The 17,423-nt window shown below is 43.0% G+C and overlaps 1 protein-coding gene across 4 annotated transcripts; it reads right to left on the reverse strand.

The window, feature by feature from the left end:
* Positions 1-1,445: 1,445 nt before the first annotated feature.
* On the reverse strand, positions 1,446-15,895 carry Tex48 (testis expressed 48). Of its 4 annotated transcripts, none has more exons than XM_070012428.1 (7): positions 15,499-15,796; positions 9,750-9,850; positions 5,592-5,703; positions 5,304-5,399; positions 4,569-4,640; positions 2,484-2,573; positions 1,446-1,827 (listed from the first exon to the last, which is right to left on the reverse strand). In XM_070012428.1, the coding sequence occupies exons 3-7, from the start codon at positions 5,593-5,595 to the stop codon at positions 1,808-1,810; spliced, it is 282 nt and encodes a 93-aa protein (XP_069868529.1). In that variant the 5' UTR covers positions 5,596-5,703; positions 9,750-9,850; positions 15,499-15,796; the 3' UTR covers positions 1,446-1,807. The 4 variants fall into 4 exon arrangements, with proteins under 4 accessions (XP_069868529.1, XP_069868519.1, XP_069868509.1 ...); XM_070012418.1 differs by lacking the exon at positions 15,499-15,796 and adding an exon at positions 15,834-15,895 and having other exon boundaries at positions 1,448-1,852; XM_070012408.1 differs by lacking the exon at positions 15,499-15,796 and adding an exon at positions 15,817-15,853 and having other exon boundaries at positions 1,448-1,852.
* Between the last annotated feature and the right edge of the window lie 1,528 nt (positions 15,896-17,423).

Genomic DNA, 17,423 nt, shown 5'->3' on the forward strand with positions numbered 1-17,423 from the left:
AAAAAGTCCTTGAGATTCTTATATCCCATTAACCACTAGAAAACCAGAAGTGGTGCTAGCCTTGAGCAGAAAAGCTCAGGGATAGCACCCAGGCCCTGATTTCAAACTCCATGTCTGACAAAAGAAAAAAAAAAAAAAGAAGAATAGAAATGAACAAATAGTGGAGTGGGGAAACCAGCTGAAAGACACTGTGCTGGTCAAGTGATCTTCCTCCTCCCCCTCCCCCCTCCCCCCTCCTCCTCTGCCCCTCCCCCCCTCCTCCTCCTGTGATGCTGGGGGTTAAAGCCAGGGCCTCACATATACAAGTCAACTGCTCTATCACTGAGCCCCAGCCCCAGCACCTTCACCAAGTGTGCTGAGTTCTCACCAGTGGATCCTGCCTATATCACGTGTCTACTGCTACTAAGCAGGGAAGTGCAGGCAGTATTGCTTCTGGGGTATCCTACCCTGAACAGAGAACTTGTATCTGATCAAAAGGATACATTAGAAAAAAAATCCAAATTGAGCAGGCAGTGGTATCTATATTCCAGAAATGCGAAGCACATGAAAGCTAAAGACTAGAGAAATGTGTAACTACATTTATTTCACAATCTTGGATTAGATCCTGGACTGGGAAGAGAAATGTGACTTTCTGGGGACAGAGGAGGAATTTGAATAGTACTGTTATCTATGTTGAATTTATTGCTTTTGAGGACCATACTGTAGTTATGTAGAAGGATATCTTTACTTTTAGGAAATGCATGTTGAAAGTATTTAGGCGTTAAGGGCATGATAACCCACTCAGGTTATTTGGGAGAAAAAGAGTAGGGAGAGAATGATAAGCATATGGAGGAATATAAAAACCTGGTGACTCTGTAAAAGGTAAATCGGAGGTCTTTTTACTGTCCTTCCAACTTTTCTGTATGTCAGGTCTGATATTAAAATCTATCCAAAAGCCTCAACATTTTTAAGTTAATTATATGATAATATAGTTAAAAGTGATGACATTATTATTATTACTATTATTATTTTTTATAGTCCTGGGGCTTGAACTCAGGGCCTGGGCACTGTCCCTGGGCACCTTTTGCTCAAGGCTAGCACTCTACTACTTGAGCCACAGCACCACTTCTGCCTTTTTCTGTGACTAATTGGAGATAGGAGTCTCACAGACTTTCCTGCCTGGGCTGGCTTCGAACTGAGATTCTCAGATCTCAGCCCCCTGAGTAGCTAGGATTACAGGTGTGAGCCACTGGTGCCTAGTTCTTCTTCTTATTTTTTGTGCCAGTCCTGGAGTTTGAACTCTGGGCCTGGATTCTGTTCCTGAGCTTTTTGGCTCAAGGCTAGCCCTTGAGCCGCAATTCCACTTAAGCCTTTTTTTTTTTTTTTTTTTTGTAGTTAATTGAAGGTAAGAGTTTCCTGCCTGAGTTAGCTTCAGGCCTTCAGATCTCAGCCTCCTGAATAGCTCTAGGATTATAGGCCACCAGTGCCCAGCTTCAGACATTAATTTGTAAGAAACATTCTAGGAGGGGCAAAGAAGAGGGACACATTCTCTGATGGGACTGAGGACTTTAATTGGAGACAGCTTCCCTTGCCCTGGCTATGTTAGGAGCTGGAGGGTCTCCTGCAGGTGGACAGTGATGGCTCAGACGTCTTCTCCTCCTGCAGGGAGTTTCCGAATCAGTCTTCAATACTCCTGCCCACCGTTGTCTTCTTCATGGAGACACTGGCAGCTGAGCAGCTCAGAGACCACATGGATGCGGTGACTAGAAACTTCAGGGCTTCCCAATGAGACATGGCTCAAAGGGCCAGCGCTCCTGGCGGTAGCGATTTAGGTCTCTCTTGTAAAATCTGTGGGAATGGTATGAATAAATATCTGAAAGAAGGAAAGGAAAGATTATGCTGCGTGGAGGGCCTTTGAGCTGGGCTGGGATGAACTGACTTGGTTGTCTCTACCCTTCTCCGATTGTTCCTCACATCAGTTGTTCCTGGGGAGCCTAGGCAGATGCCAGCCTAGCGGTTACCTGCTGTAGACCTGCTGATTGGGAAAGGGATGGTGCAGTGTCTTGAAAAGTTCAGTGACATGAAGTAGGAGACTTGGGCCTATCCTGGCTGGGACCATAACATCGCCCCCTGCTGAGCTTGTGGAATATCCCTTCCCATGGGTAGGCCTTAGCACTGTTGGGGGTGGGAAGGAAGAAGGAGAGGGTGGTTAAACGACAGTCAGCAGAACCAACATAGGGTCCCGACCTCCTGGAGCTTCATGTCTACTGAAGTTAGACAGCGAGCACACACTTACACAAAAATCCACACGGATGTAGAAGAAGCATGGCTGTGTGAGATAGGTCCTTCCTTTTCTTTGGCTCGTGGAATACCCTAACTTGGAAAGCACGTCAGATCCCTGGACTCTCTCCTCAGTGGGTTTGGATGGGAGTGGTCACTCAGCTCAAACATCCCTCCTAGTCATCAGGACAGGCCCCTTCCAGGAGGTCAGGGTTGGGACTCACCGTAGTCGTAGTCGCTGCTGCTAGAGGAGACTTTCTTATCTGAATGGAGCAGGGCTTTTTGTTTGTTGATCTCATTCTGAGCCTGTACACCTGACAAAGATAGTTGCATGAGGTCATGAGGGGAGGCTCAGCTGTGAGGTGGGAGGTGTGGCCTTAAGCCAGGGCTGCAGCAGCACACATGGGCTGGGCAGGCGTGGATGTTCTGGGGTAGGAGGGTTTCTAAATCTGTCTCTTCCTCCCCCCTCCAGTACTTCCCCTTGTAAGCAGGTGCTCGATCCAAAAATATATATTCTTTTTGAAAGCATTTTTTGCCACCCTTTATAAAAAGTTATGTACAGCTGGGTGTTGGTGGCTCACGCCTGTAATGGTAGCTTATTCAGGAGGTTGAGATCTGAGGATCACAGTTGAAAGCCAACCTAGGCTGAAAATTCCATGAGACTCTTTATCTTCAGTTAACCATCCAAAGGCCAGAAGCAGATCTGTGGCTTGAGTGGTAGAGTGTTAGCCTTGAGCAAACAAGCTTAATGCCTAAGCCCCGAGTTCAGGTCCCAGGACTGGCACACATGCATGCACACATGTGCACACACACACACACACACACACACACACACACACACACACACACACACACACACACACACACACACACTATGAATGTTGAAGAGTATGAAACAGGAAACGATTCTTCCAAGCACCTTTCTCCCTACACCTTCTCACAAGTTATCTTTTCCTATGTATGTGTTTTCATGTTCTCTCACATCCTAGGTGCTACAAGTGTATTTAATTTTTTCTGTACAGTATGTCATAAACCTTTTACTCATCATCAATTTTGTGCAGTGTTGTAATATATGAAAAACTTGATTCATTTAGCCAATGTGCTACTGTTGGATGTTTAGATTTTTCCCCCCAAATTTTGCTGCTATAAGCTGTTGTGATGAACACTGTCATTCAAGGCTGTGTCTTTGATACTGTGTGTGTGTGTGTGTGACTGTTGCTGGTACTGAGGTTTGAACTCAGGGTCTCTCACTCTCTCTTGTCTTTTTTGCTCAAGGATGGCTGTCTATCAGTTGTGCTGCACCTCCACTTCTGGCTTTTAGGTGGTTAATTGTATGTAAGAGTCTCACAGAGTTTTTTTTCCTGAACTGGCTTTGAATAGTGATTCTCAGATCTCAGCCACCTGAGTAGTTAGTATCACAGGTGTGAGCCACCAACACCTGGCTTGAGCTGTGTTCTCTTATAAGGGGGAAAAAATCTCCATCATTTATTAACTGTACACTTTGCATTAATTGCTCTGCTTCTACCCATACCTGCACAAAGATATGTTCGTTCATCTTATATGATGATGTCTACTTCTTAGAGTGGTTGTGTAGATTAAATTGCACCCTTTTATTAGTAACATGTAAACTCTGGTGTGTGTGGGGATTCACCTGATCATCATCTGCTACCCAGGCAGTACTTTGCATATGATAAAAATGGATGTATTATCGTCTTTGAAAAAAATGCATTGCTGTTTTTAAGGCTCTTGGTTTTATTGTGAAGCTATTTGCAAAAGAATCTTTTACAAGCTCTCACTTATGGATGTTTGTCAAAATACTCTGCCTTTACAACTTCAGTGACGTGGGGGGGGGGGGGGAGAAGTGGGAGGTAGGGGAGGGAAGGGATAGTAGGAATAAAAGGAGGGGGTAACAATATTCTACAAGAAATGTACTCACTACCTTACTCATGTAACTGCAATCCCTCTGTACAGCATCTTTACAAGAAAATAAAATTAAAAAAAAAATACTCTGCCTTGAGATTCTTTTTTCCTTTACACTTGCATAGTCTCATCTCTCAGTGGAGCTGTGACAGACTCCCGGCAACATCCTGTCCCGCCAAGCACCTGTGGGTCTTAGCTTTGCCTGATCTGATAATATATAGGTATGCATTTTTTTCCTGTCTGAAACTGCTTATTTTAACCCCAGTTCTCTGTGATGCCTTGTTTTCCTAGATCATCCCTAGGATTATGATTAGAAACAGAAGGCCAAGGTGCCTCCCCTGGGTCGCCCTCTTCCCTTGTCTGTGTTCATACCCCGATTTGGGACTCACCCTCATATGAACTGCTGCTGGAGGAGGCTCTCTTCTCTGTAGTGATCAGGGGTAGTATACTAGTGCGCTTGGCTGGAGATTAAAAAAAAGGAATGATTGATGTGTTCTGGACTTTCCATGATCTAGAAATATTTCTTCATTTTTTTGGTAAACCATTGAGATGTCAAGACTTATTTGTTTTGATATCAGAGACATAGTAATTGAACTAAATCTCATAGCCTTTTTTTTTTTTTTTTTGGGTCAGGCATGGCCCTGAGTTCAAGCCTACCCAGCTGGCTTCAAACTGCAATCCTTAGATCTCAGCCTCTTGAGTAGTTAGGATTACAGGCATGAGCCACTGGTATCCGGCTAACTTTTTGTTTCTTAATGGCTTTCTTTGTACTAGATTTTGTGCTAGGTACTTAATGTATATTGCCACATTTTACCAATCTAAAAGAAACCAACAGAGTATTTTGAATATTTCTATTTTACAGACAAGGCCAAATGAGTCTCAGGTTAGGTGACTCACCTAACTTTAGTAGCAGAACTGAGATTCAAACGAGACTGCAGAGACTCAAAGGCTTGGAGCTTGGCCATGATCTTTGTAATCTCCTATTTCTCAGATTTACCTAGAGAGCATACTAAAATGCAGGTTCAGATTCAGTAGGTCTAGAACCATGCCTGAGAATGAATTCTAAGAAGCATCCTAAGGGATGCTTACATTACAAACTCATGGGGCTTGTGCCTAATACCTACCGTGGATTTGACTGTCAGCCTTGTCATCCGTGTCATAGGCTTCCTCACACCAACAGCAAAAGCAGAGGATCTTTGAGGCCAGGTTTTGATGCGTTGCTGTGGGAGGTAAAGAAATGTGACCATGAGTTCTAGGGACCATGGACATGAGTTCATGAGTTCTCCGTGTCCATTGGAAAGGTACTTCACTAGGGGTTGTTCTGGGCCAGCCTCTGCTTGGGCATGATACTCCTCCCTTCTCCCAAATCTTCTGCCTAAGCTGTCATTGGTTAAAGCCATTTATTTTCTTACCCATGGGAAGAAGGTGAAGCCACCTCTACTCAGCCAGCTGGGTGTCTGCGGGGTCTCTTGTTGAATCAGCTGATCTTGAATTGGAGCCCAGTTCACCAGGCAGGGCTGTTTCCTAGATGAACATAAGGCTATAGCTTATATGCCAGCCTTTTACCTTTTCATACCCCCTCCTAAAAGCCCCTCTACCCACAGCACAATCCTAAAAGTGGACCTACATACATGGGGTTTTAGCTAGATCCAGATCTGCAGTCTACCACATTTCCGTGTGTGTGTGTGTGTGTGTGTGTGTGTGTGTGTGTGTGTGTGTGTGTGTGTGTGTGTGTGTGTGTGTGTGTGTGTGTGTGTGTGTGTGTGTGTGTGTGTGTGTGTGTGTGTGTGTGTAGCAGATTCCTTAACCTTGAGCCTCACTTGTACAATGTAATGTAGACAATGCGCATGGTAGTGCCTGCCTTGTAGAAACCATACAGCATGAGCGACATGGTGGCAGCTCTGTACTAAGTGCTCAGCCATTGGTTACTTCATTTCCTTCCGGAGCTCAAGGCCTCAAAATTATCCCAGCTCCCAGTTCCCATAGGAGCATGGTAAAGACATGAAGTCTTGACGGCTTACATCCAGATTTGACACTAACTTGCTGTATGGCTTTGGGGTGTGAACTCAGGGCCTAGCTGCTGTCCCTGAGCAAGTCTGCTCAGTTGAGCCACAGCTCTACTTCTTCTTCTTCTTTTTTTTTTTTAAGGTATATAAGGTAGTAATTTTATTTAAAAGTGGTATAGTAAATCTATATTTGCCTATCATTTTAACAACTATCAGTTTTTCTAGTTGTTTTTGTTTTTTCCTTTAATTTGCCAAGTCCCTGATTTTATTTACTTATTTATTCATTTTTTGGTGCTACTGGTATTCAAACTCAGTGCCTTATGCTGGCTAGGCAAGGACTTTGCCACTCAAACCACATCCCCAGCCCACGTTTTTTTTGTCTCTGTCTCCTTTGCAGAGGAGGGAGGTCTGGCCAAGGATTTTTATAGTGCTGCAGGCCCAGTAGTACAGGGTCTTGTTTTAGTCCCCATATCCTTTCTCTGAAGATCAACGTTTCCAGATCTCTGGATATTACTTGTTCCCATTCCTCTTTCGGTGCCAAAACTCCCTTTTAGGAAACCGTTACCTTAGTGTGGTGTTGGCGGCTAGGTGTTCCCTACAATACCCACCTCACCGAGTGAGGTGACTCTCATAGGCTTCTGCCTCTTTCTTTTTCAACTGCTCTGACCTGGCCCAGTTCACCATCATCTCTTGTTTGAGTTATCTCAGTACCCCCCCTAAGTGGTCTCCTTGTTTCATTCTTTTTAAAAATTAAAAAAGATTGTTATTATTCAGGTCATATGCAGAGGAGTTATCATTTCATCAGACAAGTAGTGAGTACATTCCTTTTTGGGCAATGTCATTCCTTCCCTTACTCTCTCCCAATTTCCCCGTTGTATAATTCATATTCAACAGTGTCTAGTGAGTACCACTGCTAGATTTGTTCACCCTTTGTCCCTCCATTTCTGTGTTTTCTTTTACTCCTCATCCCCAGGGGGGAAAAACAAAGAAAGAACAGAACAAAAGTAGTTTCCATTTCCTGAAATTTGCTTTGATAAATATTCCTTTAAATGTTCAGATACACAGAGGCATTGTGCTTTGGGTTCCTCCCCAGAGAGTATCTTCCTTGAGGGTCTTAGTGTGTGAAGCCTGGCATCCTATATCATTAACTATCAGGTCTTGGTGAAGTTTAGATGTAGTTTCATCTTATGAGAGAAAACACAAACTGTTTGTGCCTCTGAGCTTGGTTTAGCTTACCTCACTTAACATGATTTGTTTTATTTTGCTCTTAATGATACATACGAAATCTAGGATTGTCCTATTCCAATGTATCATGTCATACTTCAAAACTTAGAGTGACAGGGAAAAATATGGACATAGCTGACAAAGAGATATAGCAGTGAAGAAAGAAAGAGAGTCTCGGAAGTAAAATTTTTAGAAATTCTCATTCTAATATAATAGCATCAGAAAGAAAAACGCACTGGATTAAGATCAACCACAAACTGGACAGCAGAAGAAATAATCAGGGAGTTTGGAAAAAAGTCTCTAAAAATTATCCATAGGAAACCAGAAAGCAAGCATTTAAAAAGAAGCCAGCCAGGAGCCAGTGGCTCACGCCTGTAATCCGAGCTGTTCAGGAGGCTGAGGTCTGAGGATCAAGGTTCAAAGCCACCCCAGCAGAAAAGTCTCTGTGAGACTCTTATCTCCAATTAACTACTCAAAAACCAGAAGTGGCGCTGTGGCTCAAGTGGTAGAGCACTAGCCTTGAGCACAAAGAGGCTTAGGGACAGAGCTTAGGCCCGAGTTCAAGCCCCAGAACTGACAAAAAAAGAAGCTGGATGCGGAGGCTGAGATCTGAGGATTGCAGTTTGAAGCTAGCTTGGGCAGGAGTCAATTAATCACAGAAAAAGCTGGAAGTGATGCTGTAGCTCAAGTGATAGAGTGCAAGCCTTGAGCTAAAGTAGCTTAAGGATAGCAGCCAGGCCCAGAGTTCAAGGCCCAGGACCAGCAAATAAAAATAAAAATAAAAATAATAAAAAACAAAAAGAATGAGGAAAGCTGGGTGCTGGTGTCTTAGGCCTATAATCCTAGCTACACAGGAGGCTGAGATCTGAAGATCATGGTTCAAAGCCAGCTTGGTGAGGAAAGTCTGTGAGACTCTTATATCCAATAAACTACTCAGAAAAAGCTGGAAGTAGATCTGTAGCCAAGTGGTAGAGTGCTAGCCTTGAGTAAAAGAAAGCAAAAGGACAGTGCCCAGGCCCTGAGTTCAAGCCCCAAGCCTGGCAAAAAATAAAAAAATAAACTAAAAAGAATGAAGAGAGCAGCGAAGGGCTCCTATCAAGCTAAAAACCACATGCTAAAACCTCTTAGGGAGGAAGGGCTAGCAAAAATATTTGAAGCAAGAATGGCTGAACAATTTCCAAATCAAATGGAAAGCACAGAAAAACACTAAATATAAGAAACATAAAATTATTCCAAGATATATTATAGTCAGATAGCTTAAAAATTAAACAACCCCCTCTTCAAATCTCCAACTCAAAAAATTACATATAAGAAAAACAAACAAAAAACAGTACAAGGAAAAAAAGCTGATATTGCATCTGAAACTATGAACCCAAGAGGTCCATGGGGATGGTTAACATGATAATGGAATATCCCTCCCCCTGAATTCTATATTCACTGAAAACATCTTTTAGTAATTAACAGGAAATGAAGAGTCCTACTTTTTTTTAATATAAGGAATTTATTTCTAGATGACCTAAGCTATAAAAATGGTAAAAGCTTGAAGGAAAATGGTGCCAGATAGAAGTACCTATCTATAGATGAACAGGGCAGAACCAAAGTAAGTATATGGGAGAAGCGAGAAGACTTTTTTTTTTTTTCCTTTTAATTTTTCCTCCTAAAAATCTTTCACTGGGCTGGGATCTGGGAGCTCACATAGTAATCCCAGCCACTCCAGAGGCTAAGATTTGAGGATCGTCATTTGAAGCCAGCCTGGGCAGGAAAGTCCTGTGAGACTCTTATCTTCAATTAACCACCTAAAAACCAGGAAGTGGAGCAATGGCTTGAAGAGCTAGAATGCTCACCTTGAGCAAAAGAGCTCAGAGACAGCACCCAGGCCCTGAGTTCAAGCCCTGTGATTGACAAAAACCAACCAAGCAAACCAAAACAAGTCTTTTCAGTGGTTTCTCTTATTCCTCGGGTGTGCGGGGGGAACCCCCGTTCTCACCTGGGTCTCATGACTTTTGCCTCCTCTTCCTCCCAATCTCAAACCACCATCACCATCAACACCTTCTGACTTTCAATTCCTGCTGTTCTCACACAAAGTCCACTCAGGGGGCACTGTCCGCCATGCTTTCAATTCAGGCACTTGGCCTTCTTTTCCCCTCTGACTGGGATGTTATTCTTAGAGGTAACAGTTTGTTCTTACCTCCAAGGTTTCCTTGATGTCATTTTTTAAGGGAGGTTTTCTTGGTCCACTATATTTACGATTACCCCTCCCTTCCTTGCCCAGAACTTCCTAACTGCCCTCCCTCTCCAATTACGTCTGTCATTTTCTGACACTATAATTTTCTTACTTACTGTGTTTAGGGTCTGCTTCCCTGCATTGGATCACAAGTTGCATAGGGTCGTGGATTTCATCTGTTTGGTTTATTGCTCTGTCCTCAGTGTCAGAACAGTACCTAATTTAATGTGGGCAGTCAACAAACATTAGCTGAATGAATGAACCAGCATTTGTTTATTCCTCTTTTATCTTGGGTCACAGCCTTGTCAGACCCTGGGAGCAATAATAAGCAGGGTGACAATTTCAGTCCAAGGAACCTCACAATCTGCAGAACATCCATTCACACACACACACACACACACACACACACACACACACACACACACACACACACACACACACACACACACACTCCTGTGCTAAAATGAGCTATAATTGCATGAATCCATTTTCGTTCTGTTTACTCGTTGGAGCTATTTTCCTTCCCTAGCCAATGCAACCCAAATCTATTGATTGTTCCCGTGTGCAGAGTTTTGCAGAATAATCCTCTGCTCATTTGGTCTCCAGAGCTAGAAACTTGCCATCCTTCTACTACCATCCCTACATCCATCAGTCATGGGAATTTACTCTCCAAATATCTGGTCAGTCTGTCTGCTCCCATACAGTACTATTTCCCCCTCATCTCTCACTTGGACCACTGACAAAACTTTCTCATTGGTGGTTGCCTCCACATCAAGCTAGAGTTACATGCCCTGAATATAAATCCATCGTATCACTTCTGCCCTAAACTCTTCATGGACTCCCCAGGACTGTGGGTTTTATACCTTTTGTGACCACACTGTTAAATTTCCTCAGCCTCAGCTTATTCTTGGTTTTGCTCACTACCTTAAAGCTATGAAAGATGTTGAGTAGGCAACATTATATCCCCCTTTACTAAAGGATCTTGTTGACCTATTCTTCCCTGCACCTGCGTTGTTCTGACCTTACATCTTTACTCATTAAACTTGAAGACTCACCTCTGGGGTTTCAGGAAGCTAACTTCTATTCTGGGGTGACTTCGGGATCTCTCCCCTGTGTTTCCACACCATTCCCTACTCTGCCCCTATCACCAGATTTTCCTATGACACAGCTTGTTAATATTCAGTGATTCCCTGACTCATGCTGCATGGCTACTTGTTGAAATGTGGTATTGTAACTGCCTATTTGTCAATCATCTGGCTGATTGTCCAGGAGCCTTTTCTATTGGCATATATTTATTGAAAACTTACTATTTGCTGAGTATTATTTGGTACCTGGGGTACAGCAGTGATACAAGGTATCAGACTGACAAATATCCCACTCCTATGGAGGGAGAGTACGATTTTTCTTTCCTTACCTTTGTGTCCTGGCACTAATCCATGGACCGGCACAGAGTAGGTATTTCATAAACATTTGTTGAGAGAAAACATATGATCCATCCCTGATGTTGAATAACAACCATATGCCTGACATCTCCTTTCCTCCCTTGGAAATATGGATACTCGGTTAAGCAACGCCATTTTGTCCTCACCGCCATGTTGGCACCTTGCCCTTAGCTGGTTTGCTTTATTTATGTAGAACACTTTTGTTAGGTTTAATTCCTCACATAGGTGGTTTTGGCCTACATAAGCTTTGTGCTAGCTACATTGTGGTTGCAAGATTTTTTTTGGAGTCCACTTGCAGATGCAGGCTTTCTAACAAAGATTCCCAATTAGACCTCTTAAAGTATGGCTTCTCTGTATCTTGCTGATCGAATCCCCAAATAGCACTTTCTCCTTACTGATCTTTCATTTTCTTCATGTAGGCTATTCCTTGTGATTAGAAATACCTAGCAGTCTACACACACACACACACACACACACACACACACACACACACACACACACACACACACACACACACACACACACACACACACACACACACACACACACATACCCCATCCCATTATGTGGGGTCTTTGGATCATGAGGTGTCACCCACTAATTAAGCCTACACTTCAGTGGTGTTTTTGGTTCTGCTGCTAGGTGAGATAGCTTGAACTCTGATGTGTTTTCCTGAACTCTATTTAGTGGATTTATTTCCCAGGATTTCTAAGCAAATGTAAATTATATAAGGCAGTTAGATCTTTTGTTTTAGAGATGCACCGTTTAGCAAATATCCTTTCCACTAATCTACTTAATCTTCTGCCAATTGCTTTATCTTCCCATCCACCTTTCCCCCACCCAGCCTTCCTCATCTACTTACCCAGACACTTGCCTCCTCGGGCATTACCTGGTGTGTGTAAAATGTAGAAGGAAGTGCTCTGTAAGGGGTGGGGGCACAAATCTGCCGCACGCCCACCACAATTCAGTCCAGAGAACTCAAGGTTCAAGTTCTGTTAGATTACTGGTCTGTTTGGATCAATGACATTGCCAATATTTTGATTTGGGTCCTCTAAAACCCTCATGAACACATCCTCTATTTTGTTAAATCATAGGTCCCTTTATTTGGCCAGTATCCTGAAGTGAATCAATTGCTTAACTAAGGAATTAAAGACCCTGTGCCTTTCAACAAACTTTTTAATCAACTGTAGAGGAGTCTGCTCTGCTGGTCTCCTCTACAGTCAAGTGACTTTCTCTTCCTGGAATAGCTCCACCTTTACCACAATTACTCTAATGTGCCTATGTTAATAAATGGTAACATTCATCAGGTGACACAAATAACCTTGGTGATCGAGACAGCTTTTGATGCCTAAGATTCAAGTTTGGAGATAGACTCTGGAAAAACAAAACAAATGCTCAACACAGGACTTCTTTGATTGGCCTGGTCTGATCTTAGAAAAAAAAAGAAAATGGAAAGAACTAGCTCTTACTCCCACTCAAACCTTCTGAAGCCTACTTTCTTCTCCACCTGACTTTTTCTTCACCACCCACCCACTTATGCTGTTTCTATGCCTCTTCTGGGGCCCCTTTTTCTAGAAAAGAAGATATCACAATATCCCCTAAAACTCCTATGCTGGAGGATAGATTCGAGAGGCAGGATTTAAACCTTGGGTGAGAACTAGATGGGATTACTAGAATATTCTCAACTTCACAACAAAAAGTTGCTGTTTAATTCAAGGCTCTGGAATTACCATCTCCCTAGACTGCCATTAGGCACTAGTACATTCATTTAATTACAGCCTTTCATGGAAGAGGTTTAAAATTAGGATAGAAAGAGGCAGAGCATTTAAACAACCTGTGCATAATTTTCAAAACAGCATTGAGTATAAGAAAAATAGGAAACATCCCCAAGACTCTTAGAGGTATATTGGACAAAGATTCAAGTTACAAACAACATGACTATGGGTCACCAGGACACTCAGTGGGCTTCAGGACACCTTTGAAGAACATTCTAAAATGACCAGTGCTGAAGTAAAGGAAACCTTTTCTTTTTCCTTCTGTTTCATTTTTATTATTTTTGGGCAAAACCTTCAGAACTGGGACGGGAATGGGGGACTTAGAAAAGTGAGTGGGGATGGGGATTGCCAATGAAGCTCTTCTGATCATTTTCTGAGAATCCTAAAATATTAACTAGAAATTATAAAAAAATACCCTTTGTGGTCTCCTGGATAAAAACAATTAACTCCTTAAATAAGGAGTTAATGTCACTGTTCTTTAAGAATTTGGGGTCTGTGGTTAAGAATGCTTGCATTTACCGTGATCAGAAGGGCCACTGCAGGACCAGTGCTTCAGACATCCTTCAGAAAGATGCCTGTCCACCTCTAACATCCCCTAAACTCCCAGGAGGAATTGTCTATCATACGATAGGCAATGATACTGCCTGTTAACTGGGCGTTTTTATGTGGAAAGCAGACTTATGTGCCAAAAAGACATTGACAGCTGTATGAGGAATAGTTAGCATAGAAATGAATGTAAGCATTCAAGTCTTTTCTACCCAGCATTCCATGTGGATGACTCCCCATTGTCTCCAATGGACTGTGGTCTGAGGGAACAAGCCCTTCCTGGGGATCTAGCCACTGACACATGGAACGGACTTTGAGCACTGTGATTTGGACTGAGTTGTCTTTTTCTCTCACCATGGCCGACCAAGTTAACACCATAGACACCACCACCACGGGATTCAACAGACCAAAATAAAAGTCTTTAGCTCTTGGGCTTCATTTTGTCTGTGTCATTGTTACAACCCACCCTGTATCTGGAGATTAATCAATCACTTAGACAAAGAGGTAGGCAGCCTGGCCCTCCACAGACCTGGATGACTGAACTTAGGAAATCAAGGGTGGAGTCGGAAAGTTTTGGCTTTTTTCCCCCTTTCCCCACTTCCCCTTCTTTTTCTTTGAGGTGGGTCCTTCTGGAATTTATATCCTCCTGCCTCAGCTTTGTAAGTGCTAGGATTACAGACCAGGCAAGTGTCCTCACATCTAGCTTGTCAGATCCTTGTGAAGATACTTATATTATTACAGCTCTTCTCTGGTCACTCAGTTTGTGTCATCCAGAGTTTGGAGTGCTTTTAGGCACTTGTGGTCCAATAGCTGGTGCAGCAAATGATTCAAAAACAAAACCGAGAAGAAATTGGGGTGACTGGTACTCAGGTTGAAAACCAGAAATAGAAAAATAGATTCTGTTTTCAAGGAAGGCTGGTGACTGTGACCAAGAACTGGGTAATCACAGAGGATCTTGCTACAACTGGGGTTGAGGTTGAGGTGGCGACAGAAAGTGTGAGAGCCACCCACACCACTAGGCAAAGACTGCTTGCTTGTAACCATGGCAACACATAATCACCAGCGCCTGCTTCAACTCATGTAATCCACCAGTAAAACATTGCCAAGGACCGCTGTCCCAAAAGGGAGGGATGTGTGCAAATGGTAAACAGTTTCCAGCAGAGGGTCCCATGCCTGCCTGCTCTGTAAGCTCGATGCCTCCCTAAGCCCTATGTGCATCAGTTGCTAGCTTTGTTCAGGCTTCCAGGCAAACCTAGCTCTCCATTGTCGAATGAGAAATGAGCTTCATTTCTGTTTCACATATTAAGTGGGAGATTCTTCAAATCATATATATATATGATATATATGGTGTATATGTATATATGGTATATGACAAATATATAGACATACACATGTCTCTATATATTTATATATAGTCTATATATGTATACATACTTATATCTCTATCTATGTCTATATCTATATATAGGTATATCTATATCTATAAATCTATCTATAAACATATGTATCTATATATCTACATCTAGTTACATCAATATAGAAATATAACCATATATATATATATATATATATATATATATATACAGGATAAAAGAGTGTGAGATTTGAAATCATGCCTCTATTTTTAATTCAAATGGTATTTTGTACCTGTATTGTTTTAGTCAACATTGGAACTGGGATATTCTAACACAGTGCACACTTCAAACCAAAAGTCTGTCTGAATCCATGGCTGATGCTACCACTGCAGCATCTTTCCCAGGAAATTTCATGAAAACCAAAGAGGAAGCAGAACCACTTTCTCTTCTGAATATTGATAGCAGGGAGTTTTGAACTCTGGGCTTTCCTCAGGTGTGGAAAGTTAGATCAGTATAGCAGTTACAAGCACAGCCTTTAAGTCTGATTCTCGAGGATCTCATTAAAGAGCATATAATGTTTTAACCAGTGGAAGACTAATAGCATCTACAGTAGAGGTAGATGGAAAGTGCTTAGCTCAGCTTTCTGGTGTATTGTGAAGGTGGTCCGAAATGTCAGTGGTGATGGTGCTGATGCTTGAGAAGTTGGGGAGGGGCTGGCCCAGGGTGGTGGAGAATCCCTTGCATTACCTGTGCCCTCCTCTAGATGGAGGCAGGAGCCGCAGAAAAGGCCCTTGGCTTGTCTGTAGTGGATTGTTACTGATCCCATAGCCTGGTTACCAGAAAAGCAAGGTCAATGAGGTCAAGCAAACAGGCTACTGGAATTGAGGAAGCCCTTTGGGTCATTCAGCACAGGTGGGGAGCGGGGAGTTCAGAAAGGGAAGCTGTTGGGTCACAGTTAAGAAGCTGTGGTGTCTACTTCCTGTAACAAGGAGTAGGCATCCAGGAATGTGGGGGCCTTGTCCCTTTTAGTGCAGAAAGATGCTTCCTCCTGCCTTTAGGTCTTACCTTTGAGCCTCACTCACCTGCAGCTGACATAGTGGGCAGGTGGCTGTGATGTCATAGAGCAGGGAACCAAGGAGTGTTGGGGGCAGGGCACTGGGGCAAGGAAGGACGCTGTGTCCTGACCTTCTCTCCACTCCTGCTGTTCATGATGCCAAGCGGCCCACCACACTGGCTGTTGGGACAACCCACGAAAGTCCGGCTGCCTCTTGAGGAAGCATTTTGAGGGTACAATACTGGATTTGGGAGGCCAGAGCCACAATCTCCTGTTTCCCGTCACCCCTGCCTGGTGACCTTAAGCAGGTAGACATCATAGCTCTGCTTCTTTCCCCATATTTTTTAGAATGAAGACCAGGATAATAAACATTCAAGATGGTGCCTAGATGTAGTAAGTATTCCAAGAAAGAAGACGCGTGTTGAGATACAAAGGTAAGTGACAGGGCTTGGAAGGTGGCTCCGTGGTAGAGCGCTTGCCTTGTATGCCTGAGGCCCTGGGTTCGATTCCTCAGCACCACATAAGCAAAAAGAAAAAAGCCGGAAGTGGCGCTGTGGCTCAAGTGGCAGAGCACTAGCCTTGAGCTGAAGAGCTGAGGGACAGCACCCAGAGTTCAGGCCCCACGACCGGACCCCCCCAAAAAAAACAAAAAACAAAGGTAAGTGACATTTCTTCACAGTCTACTATCTTCCATGAAAAGGGGAATGGTCTCCTAGTGGAGTTCAAATCTCTCACCCTAGGAGTCCCTCTTTCTATTCCTTTATTTGGGACAACCCCGTGCTATTTAGGGAAGTCAAATTAGGTTAAACTGCTTTTTTTTTTTTCCCATAGTGCTATCTTTGGATCTCCTTAGAGGTTACTGAATGCAATAGAAAACAGATGGAAAGAAATTCGGCAAATCTTTGGAGTCTTGTGGTGTGGCGGTGGCAGAGCAGGAGAGTGGTTTGAGCATAGAAAGTCTGTGAGCTTAATGAAGCTCACTTGGAAAGCAAAAAACCAAAAATCCTATTGAAGATTTTAATTCTGGCTGCAAATGAGAGTCACCTGAGGTGTTAATAAAATTCAGAAAGCCTGAAGCCTAACTCTAGATAAATTAGAAGCCGAGGTTGAGGCTGGAGCCCGAGAGGCAGTAGTTGTATCAGGTTTTCCAGGTGATTATTGTATGCAATCAAGAAGTACTAAATTACATTGTGGGACTCATTCTGTCCAACACTGGCTCGCTGTATGATAAAATCATAAGAAGAGCATGTAAGTTGAGTGAAACCACTCTTTCGTTGGAAGTGCATACGAGTAGAATCCAGTTATTGGCAGACTGAAAACCTCTCTAGACAGCATGGAGAGCCAATGGCTGACAGCATCGATTTGTTAAAAATCTTAAGATACCCTGATGTCATACGAATGCATGCTTTCAGCTTCCAGTGAGCTTTCCACGGGCAGGATTTTACATAAGTGGTTTTATATAAGTGTGCTTTAGAAATGAAGGTAATATGTCCTGGAAGTCTGTGTTTGATAAAAGCTGTGAACACTCTGTGGTGAAAGATGTGTGGGAAGCATTTGGATGAAATTGTTTCAGTGTGTGGCAGGGTGAGGCTGGCAGTCTAGCCACATCAACATAGTT

The sequence above is a fragment of the Dipodomys merriami genome, unplaced genomic scaffold (genome assembly GCF_024711535.1).
Source record: "Dipodomys merriami isolate MVZ:Mamm:240054 unplaced genomic scaffold, mDipMer1.0.p SCAF_11, whole genome shotgun sequence".
In the NCBI taxonomy this organism is placed as follows: domain Eukaryota; kingdom Metazoa; phylum Chordata; class Mammalia; order Rodentia; family Heteromyidae; genus Dipodomys; species Dipodomys merriami.